This window comes from Athene cunicularia (genome assembly GCF_003259725.1).
Source record: "Athene cunicularia isolate RWA chromosome 2 unlocalized genomic scaffold, athCun1 chr2_part2, whole genome shotgun sequence".
Lineage (NCBI taxonomy): Eukaryota > Metazoa > Chordata > Aves > Strigiformes > Strigidae > Athene > Athene cunicularia.
Window position 1 is genome coordinate 3,114,618 of NW_020799096.1, and position 8,968 is coordinate 3,123,585.

Consider the following 8,968-nt stretch of genomic DNA (forward strand, 5'->3'; position numbering starts at 1 on the left):
GTGCAGGCGGGGATGGGGCCCAGGGCTCCCCCTTGCCCCCCCTCCCCAGCCCACCATGTTCCTTATAAAGCTGTTTATTGCTATTTAAATTACTCTCTTAAAACACGGTGGGATTTAGGCAACACTGGATTGTCTGGTGGGAGCCCAGGGCCTGCAGGTCTTCTGGGGTGGGGGTGGGGACGACTGGGGTGGTGAGTTTGGGGGGGCTCTGCCCCATGGCGTAGTCAGGACGTGCCTGGGCGGGGGGGACTGAGTGCCCCTCCTGGGTGTGTGTGGGGGGTCCCTGGTGGGGCCAGGCCGTGGGCCGGTGTCTCTTTGGCAGGTGTGTGTGTGTGTGTGTCCCCTCCGCCGAAGGCACAGGGAGCGTGGGGTGCCCATTTGTGGCCGCTGCCCCCCCCCATCCCCACGCGGGGGGAGCTTGGCCATGGCCGGCAAGCTGGCAGCTGGCCTGCGGTCACACCGGCATCGGCATCTCATTGTACTCGTCCACACCTTCCCGCTCATCGAAGATGGGCTCGGCCTCGTCTGCATCCAGCTGCGGGGGGAGAGGGGGGGTGAATCCAGCCCCCCCAACATGAGGCCGAAGGACGCGGGCGGCCGCAACGCCGGTACTTACACACTTCATCTCCCGGTCGGTGAAGACACGGCTGAGCAGGCACATGCGGAGTGGCACCGTGAGGATGAGGATGAAGGGGAAGGCCAGCGAGGCCACCGTGGACATGACAGCCCAGAGCACGGCCAGGCACGCCAGCTGCAGCCCAGTGAAGAGGTGCATGCGCAGTGTGCGGACCTGTGCGGGGACAGCCCTCAGCGCCTGCCCCCACCGGTACCCCCTGCCCTACCACATGGCTCCCCGCAGCCCTGCTGGGGTCTGGTCCCTGCGTCCCCCCTGTCCCGAGCCCCCTAAAGGCTGGGACAGAGTTTGTCCCTCAGGAGCCCCAATGCCCCCAACCCAATGCTGGTTGCTGCCCTAAATGAGGGTGGCACCCCCAAAAATCAGACCTCCCAGAGTGTCCCCCCCCCACACCTTTTTGACATAGGTGACGTCAGGGTGGTGCTTGGGGGGCATCAGCAGCAGCTGCAGGCGCTCATAGAACTGGATGCCGTTGAGGGAGGTGACACCCATGTAGAGGAAGATCCCAAAGAGCACAGCCAGCGGGATCTGCCGCAGCAGGTCCCCGATGACGATGGACAAACCTGGGGACACAGCGGGGTCAGCTGCGGTGCCTGAGGAGGAGGGTCCCACAGTCCCAGGTGGGGCCAGGGCTCAAAACATCGACCCCCACCACCCCTCGGCCCAAATCCTCCCAGCCCAGTCACACCCCATCTGGGGGGAGGGTCTTGCATTGCTGGGACAGGATGGCCATGCATTTGGCCAGGGCTCAGGGCACCCCTGTGGCCACGATGAGTGGTGCTGGACCTACCAACAAGCACGGCCACCAGCAGCCCGGTGACTCGCTGCTCCTTCACCTCCTGGATCTTGGGCTTGTCCCCGGGTGCCACGGCCTTGCTCATGACAGTGAGGGCGTTGGCGTGTGTGACGGAGCGCACTGTGGCTGCGGCGAGCCACGGCAGCCCAAAGAGCGCAAAGAAGCCACCCATGGCCACAATGAGCAGGAGGTCAAGGTGGAAGCCGGAGCCCTTCTGCAGCATCCGCTCCTTCTTGCTGATGATCAGCCTGGGCACAAGGGCAGACCATTGGCACAGCGCCACAAAGCTTGGCATAGCTCATCACGGCTCAGCATGGCGTAGCACAGCTTGGCACAGCGTGGCGCTGCGCTGCGCAGCTTGGCACAGCTCAGCACGGAATCACAGAATCCTCTAGGTTGGAAAAGACCTTGAAGATCATCCAGTCCAACCATTAACCTCACACTGACCGTTCTCAACCCCACCAGATCCCTCAGCACTGGGTCAACCTGACTCTTCAACCCCTCCAGGGATGGGGACTCCACCCCTGCCCTGGGCAGCCCATTCCAACGCCCAACAACCCCTTCTGCAAAGAAATGCTTCCTAAGAGCCAGTCTAACTCTGCCCTGGTGCAGCATGAGGCCATTCCCTCTTGTTCTGTCGCTTGTTATTCTCAGGTTACTTTCAGGGAGCTGTAGAGGGCGATGAGGTCTCCCCTCAGCCTCCTCTTCTCCAGACTAAACCCCCCCAGTTCCCTCAGCCGCTCCCCATCAGACCTGTGCTCCAGACCCTGCACCAGCTCCATTGCCCTTCTCTGGACACGCTCGAGTCATTCAATGTCCTTTTTGTAATGAGTGGCATGGGCCGGCACAGCTTAGCATTGCACAGCACGGTACAGCACAGCTCGGTGTGGCTCAGCATGGCACCCCCAGCCCTACTCATGCCCCCAGTCCTGCCCTGCTGCACTCACGTGGTGATCTGCGTCTCCATGAAGATGAGGATGAAGACGAGGATGGCGGGGAGGCCACTGGCCACCATCATCCAGACAGGGAAGTCGTTATTCTCACCCAAGGGGTTGATCACCCAGCCCCGCTTGTCTGGGGCCGTCACCGAGAACCCGCTGGGCACGCTCAGCTTCTGTGGGGAGAGGAGGGGGCAAGAGACACTGGGATGGGGGCAACTGGCTCTGCTCCCCCAGAGTGAGGGGTGCCATGCGGTGTGGGGTGAGCCACAGAGGCACCAGCACCCACCACAGCTGGACTCAGAGGCAAAAGCAAGAGAGAATGAAAAGGTGAGGTGCCAGGAGCCGGAGGGACATGTTGGGAGCCGCTGACCTGCAGCCAGGATAGCGGCAGACGAGTGGGATCGGGGGGGGTGGGGTGGCTGGGGGGCGGTTGAGTGCTGACCTGCGTGTAGGTGTCCTGGATGCCGTAGTCCACCAGCACCATCACCAGGATCGCAATGGGCACCCCAAAATCCCCGATGAGCCGCCGGATCTGGGCAAAAAGCAACGTCAGCCCAACCCCAGCCCCAACACCTGGCCCCTGCCCTCCACCCCTCCCGGCTCAGCCCTGCCCCGCCAAAGCTGGGCTCACCCCAGGGCCCCACGCAGTGCCTGCGCCGCCGTCCCACCTGCCCCACGCACCCGTCCCGGGAAGAAGCGGCTGTTCTTGAACTTGCGCAGGAAGAAGGCGATGAAGAAGGTGCCTGCCATGAGCACCAGCGAGAGCAGTGCCGTGTTGGGCTGCCCCGTAACCTTGGCGGCGGTGCGGCCAGCCGTGCTGTTGGCCGGGGCTGTGCTGGTGTTCCTCCACGCCTCTGCCTCTGTGCCGTTGGCCCGCAGGCAGCCGTGCAGGGGGTGCTCCTGGAAGATCTGTGGCGGCACAACATGCTCAAGGCCGGTCCTGCCTGCTTCTGCCCTGTGGATGCCCCAGCCCCAGCCTTGGCGGCTCACCTTGGCCAGCTTGGAGAAGGTCTCGTAGATGAAGATGAGGGAGATGAGGAAGGCGAAGATCTCCTGGGTGAAGCGGGAGACAAAGCGTACCAGGAAGCTGCCCTCAAACGCCACCATGACCAGCACGATGAGGATGAGCCAGAAGCCGATCCAGACGCGCCCCACCAGGTACTCCAGCTCGTTGGATGTGCAGAACTGACGGCGCCGGGCGGACAGATGGATGGACAGACAGACAGGCAGAGAGAGACGGGCAGGTGTCAGGACAGCGGCCCGACAGCAGGCCGGGGTGGGGGATACCTGCATAACCCCCTCCTCCTGCACCCGCCCGGGCGCTCACTGTGAAGAAAGCCTCCTCGAAAACGAGCAGCGGCCCCGAGAAGCCGATGACGAGCAGGGGCTGGGCGCCCAGCAGACAGAAGAGCACGCCCTGCAGCGACGTGGAGATGATCAGCTCAGACACCCCGATCAGGTCCTGCGTCTTCTCCCCTGCAGGCAGGACAGGCTCAGGCACACCCGGTGGGATGGTGCCCATCGTCTCCCAGCGTCACGGCCTCCCCAGCACTCACCCAGCAGCCCCCCAAAGGTAATGGCCGGTGACAGCGCAGCAAAGTAGATGAAGATGACGGCCGCGATGCACTGGGGGTTCAGCGCGTCCCTGAAGTCACTCAGGTACTTGGGGTAGCGCCGCTGCACATCCCGGATCAGCCCCCCAAAGGGCCGGCCCGTGCGCCGAAGGGGATCGTCCTCCTCTTCCTCACCCTCACCCTCCACCACCTTCAGCTTTAGCAGCGCTGTGCCCCGTGGACAGACAGACGGACAGACAGTGAGACCCTGCCAACCGGGTGCCCCCACCCAGCCCAATCCCGCCCCGATGGCACCTTTCTCCTCGGGGGACTTGGGCTCCAGCAGCAGCCTTTTCTCCTGCTCTTCCCTCTTCTTCAGCATCTCGCGCTGGAAGTGGGCGACACTGCGCAGCAGCTCCTCGCCCTGCACCTCAGAGGGCGGCAGCACCACGCTGCAATCCAGGAACTCGTTTATGGCATTGAGGAGGTCATGGCGGTCATCAGCCAGGTACGCAGCCTCGTGGAATTGCTGGTGGGGCAACGGTGGGGTCAGAGCGCCCGTCCTGGGGGGGTACCACGGGGGTATGGCCCCAGCAGGGACGTGGGCGCTCACCTTGTCAGACATAAGGGTGGAGATGGAGCGCCCAATCTCATGATAGTCCATGTGAGTGCTGCTGGGTCCCAACAGCACGAAGAGGAACCGCACAGGGACAGGGACCTCCAGCACTGAATCCAGCTCCACCGCCTCCTGCAGTCGCACAAAGGCCATGGTGGGCTGGTCCAGGAACTCCACACAGCCTGGGGAACACAGGGAGTCACTGAGGGAGCCTGGTGTGCGCTCCCCAACCCCCCTCAGCCTTGCCCGTCCTCACCCCCCCATCACCCCTCCATACCCACAAGCACCACCGTGGCCTCAGCGTTGTCCGGGATCTTCTCCAGCAGCTTCAGCTCGTGCTTGGACTTGGAGCGGGTGATACCAGCTGGGGGCGTGGGGGTGAGGACCTCCCTCTGCAGGAAAGGCAGAGGGGTCAGGGCCCCTCCTGAGGATGAGGAGCGGCGGCAGGCCGGGAGGAAGACACAGGCAGAGGGCTGGGGAAGGCATGGCGCAGCCGCAGGAGCTGGGCTCACCTCCCGCTCCACATCGACCCGTGTGTCGTGCTCTGTGGCGTGGCCGGCGATCAGGGGCTCAGTGACGGCTGGCTCACCACCCTCAGCCACATGGTTGGTGCTGTGGTGGTGCACAAGCAGGGAGCCCAGGCTGCCGGCCGAGATGTTTCGGGGGAAAAAGTCCTTCTCATCACTCGGGTGACTGTGGAACAAAACCAGGGCTGTCAGGAGTGGCCCAATAGGAGAGTGGCTGGCGGCCATCATGACCATGCTGCACACCAGTGGCCCCAGGGACAGAGGGGAACAGAGCCTGGCAGAGTGGTGGGCTGGGGGTCACTGCCCCCCAAAACTTCACAGAATCTCAGAATCGTCTCCGTTAGAGAAGACCTTGAAGATCACCCAGTCCAACCATGAACCTCACACTGACCGTTCTCAACTCCACCAGATCCCTCAGCGCTGAGTCAACCCCTCCAGGGATGGGGACTCCACCCCTGCCCTGGGCAGCCCATTCCAACGCCCAACAACCCCTTCTGCAAAGAAATGCTTCCTAAGAGCCAGTCTAACCCTGCCCTGGTGCAGCTTGAGCCCATTCCCTCTCATCCTGTTGCTTGTTCTTGGTTCAAGAGACTCATCCCCAGGTCTCTGCACCCTCCTTTCAGGGAGCTGTAGAGGGTGATGTCTCCCCTCAGACTCCTCTTCTCCAGACTAAACCCCTCCAGTTCCCTCAGCCGCTCCCCATCAGACCTGTGCTCCAGACCCTGCACCAGCTTTGTTGCCCTTCTCTGGACATGCTTGAGTCATTTTTGTAGTGAGGGGCCCAAAACTGAACCCAGTCATCAAGGTGCGGCCTCACCAGTGCCGAGTAGAGAGGTAAGATCACTTACCTGTGCTTGAGCAGCAGCGCCCGCAGCACGTTGGCACGGTCTTCAGCGCGGATCTGGTCGGTGATGACCATCTGTTCCACCACCTGGTGAGCCACCCCTGGCAACGTCTTCTGGTCCAGGTCGAGGAGCACGGCCCCTGGGTGAGGGAGGGGGTTGCTGAGGCAAGCAGGGCTGGGGACGCCCCCCAAGTCTGGGCCCCTGTGGGGGCCAGCCCAGCCTCTCTACCGTGGGACAGGGTCTTGCGCAGCTCCAGGAGGCTGCGGAAGGACAGGGAAGCCACGTGCGGCTTGCCCCAGCGGTCCGTCTCCTCCTCCACGTCCTCCTCAAACTTGATCCAGCGCGCCGTCTCCTTCCACTGCAGCTCCTGGTTCTTGTCCACCACCAGCTCGTTCAGCTCCACGAAGACCTGTTGGCACAGCCAGGTCAGTGCTGACACTGCAGGGACCCCCCCCTTGCCCCGGGGCGACAGGGTCGCGCACAGGCAGCCCCCCTCCGCATGCAAAATGTGTTCACCCAGTGCCGTGTCGGGACCCCCAGCCCTGCCCATCCCCGCCCTGGGTGCAGGACCCCCCTACCTCGTGGGGCTGCCGGTCCTGCTTGCGGTGCCGTGTGCTGGGCTCCCTGTGGTCCTTGCTGACATGGACCACCTGTGCCTTGGCACTCTTCCGGACGAGGTGCCGGCGCACCCCTGGCACATCCTCGAAGCGGTGACCTGCCAGAGACAGACAGTGACAGCGGTGGGTGGGCGACCTGCAGAGGTCACGGCCTCAACCCCCCAACCTGGGGGTGGCCACTGAGCCCTGGCACGGTGGGGAGGTCCGGGGAACTGTGGGCTGGTAGCCTGCCAGGGGACAGACCCGAGCAGGCGCCAGGCTAGGACCATCACAGCCCCTGGGGTCTGTCAGCGTGGCAGGGGGACAGGGTCTGCACGCTGTTGAGTGCTGCAGCACCGGGGGGGTCACTTGGTTGCTTCTCTGGTGCCAGCAGAGACAAACAGGAGCCAAGGTGGCTCCTCAGAATCACAGAATGATCTCAGTTGGAAAAGACCTTGAAGATCATCCAGTCCAACCATGAACCTCACACTGACCGTTCTCAACTCCACCAGATCCCTCAGCGCTGGGTCAACCCGACTCTTCAACCCCTCCAGGGATGGGGACTCCACCCCTGCCCTGGGCAGCCCATTTCAACGCCCAACAACCCCTGCTGCAAAGAAATACTTCCTAGTAGCCAGTCTAAACCTGCCCTGGGGCAGCTTGAGGCCATTCCCTCTTGTGCTATTGCTTATTACTTGGTTCAAGAGACTCATCCCCAGCTCTCTGCATCCTCTTTTCAGGGAGTTATAGAGGGTGATGAGGTCTCCCCTCAGTCTCCTCCAGACTAAACAAACACTTGCCCTGGCGCATGGTTCAGCTCCTGCTGCATCTCTGGTCACTGCCAGAGTGGCCCCCAGGGTGCAGGGTGCACCCACAACTCACTCTTCATGTAGTCCAGGTCAGCTGAGGCCAGCGTCTGGGCCTCTGACTCGTCCGTCGGCATCTTCTGGTACCGGTCCTGCTCTGCACCTGTCATGCTGCCGATCCGCCGCCGCTCGTGCAGGTTGTAACTGCGGTGCCCCGGCTGTGACTTGGGAACGGGGCGACCGGGAGACCCAGTCACAGCGGCGGCCGCTCCCTCCACCAAACTTCCCTCCTCCATATCAGGGCTGCAAGGCAGGCACCCACCTCAGAGCTGAACCCCTGAGCTGTGGGGCAGCTGGAGAGGTGCTGCCCCCCAACCCTGTGAACCCCAGATAAGCCTCAGCACTGCCCGGCCCACGCTCACCTGCCTGCCCGGGTTTCCCCAGGGGACGTGGAGCGCCGGGGGTCCGGAGGGGATCCGGGCAGCGCCGCAGGAGCCACTGGCTCCTCTGCCTGGCGGTCGGTCACCTCATCCTCCTGCAAGAAGAACTGAGACGCGATGTTGGAGGAACCAGCTGCTGCGGGGCTGTGGCCCCCGGAGTCACCGGCTCCTCTCCAGCTCCATGAGCCCCCCGAGCTGGGGAGAAGGTCACAGTGCTGCCCCCCACACCCAACCCTGCCCTCACCTGCACTGCCTCGGGCGGGCTAGGCTGCAGGACCTCCTCCGCTGACCGCTCCGTCTCCGTGTCACACACCTCATCCTCATCCTCTTCGGCCTCCTCGATGGTGGGTGTCTCACCGGGAACGGAGGCACGGCGGTGCTTCTTTTTGCCCTTTTTCGGTGCCCCTTTCTTGCGGCGGGTGTCAGGGGGCAGGTGCGTGGAGAGGGGGTGGTGGATGTGGTGGGATGACTGGCGGTGGTCTGGAGGGGGGGCACAGGCTGGGGTTGGCGCCCTGCCTGCTGCCTGCCCGCTGCCTGCCTGCTGCCCCTGGGCCCCACTCACACTCGAAGTCCTCCTCGCCATAGCTGCGCCCGGCCTCCTCGGCGTTACGGGGGTGCGTGTCGCACAGGATCTCCTCGAAGCGCTCCACGCCCAGCGCCTTGTTCAGGTCCTTCTCCTCCTCCTCTCCGAACACAGGCGAGCCGGCGCCCAGCGCCTCCTGCTCGGGCTGTGGGATGGCAGTGGGCCTCAGCACCAAGCTGCCAGCACCCGATGCACCCCGCTCGCTATGGGTGCCCTGGATAGCAGCTCACTGGGCACCCCAAAAGCCCTGGACCCTGGATGCACCCCTGGGCTGGGCAGCCACAGCGCTGTTTGCATCCTGCACCCCACACCCCACGTGTGCCACAGTGCAGCCCCAACCCGGTTACCGTGCCCAGGTGCCCTGGCCTCCCCGTGTACCCCTGGTATCCCCAGTCCCCCCATTGCCGTGCCCTGGTGCCACACACCCACCATGTACCCGCAGCACCCCCACTGCTGTGTCCTCGCACCGTGCATCCCTTTGTATCCCTGGCACCCCCAATCCTGTGCCCTGGTGCCACACAGCCCCGTGTACCACCAGCACCGCCGTTCCCGTGCCCTGGTGTCGTGTACCTGCCGTGCCCCCCAGACCCTGCCCCCGATGTTGTGCCTCCATCCCAGCGCTGCTGGGGGC

At 63.9% G+C, this 8,968-nt stretch overlaps 1 protein-coding gene across 1 annotated transcript; it reads right to left on the reverse strand.

Moving 5' to 3' along the window:
- Nucleotides 1–6: 6 nt before the first annotated feature.
- On the reverse strand, nt 7–8,739 carry SLC4A2 (solute carrier family 4 member 2). Its single transcript, XM_026843814.1, has 21 exons — nt 8,685–8,739; nt 8,317–8,562; nt 7,999–8,234; nt 7,737–7,849; nt 7,391–7,617; nt 6,491–6,627; nt 6,141–6,321; nt 5,916–6,051; nt 5,053–5,233; nt 4,818–4,932; nt 4,538–4,722; nt 3,928–4,453; nt 3,699–3,847; nt 3,362–3,556; nt 3,053–3,280; nt 2,814–2,903; nt 2,378–2,544; nt 1,425–1,678; nt 1,028–1,197; nt 617–790; nt 7–535 (listed from the first exon to the last, which is right to left on the reverse strand). Exons 1-21 carry the CDS (start codon nt 8,737–8,739, stop codon nt 455–457), a joined length of 3,846 nt encoding a protein of 1,281 aa, XP_026699615.1. The 3' UTR covers nt 7–454.
- Between the last annotated feature and the right edge of the window lie 229 nt (nt 8,740–8,968).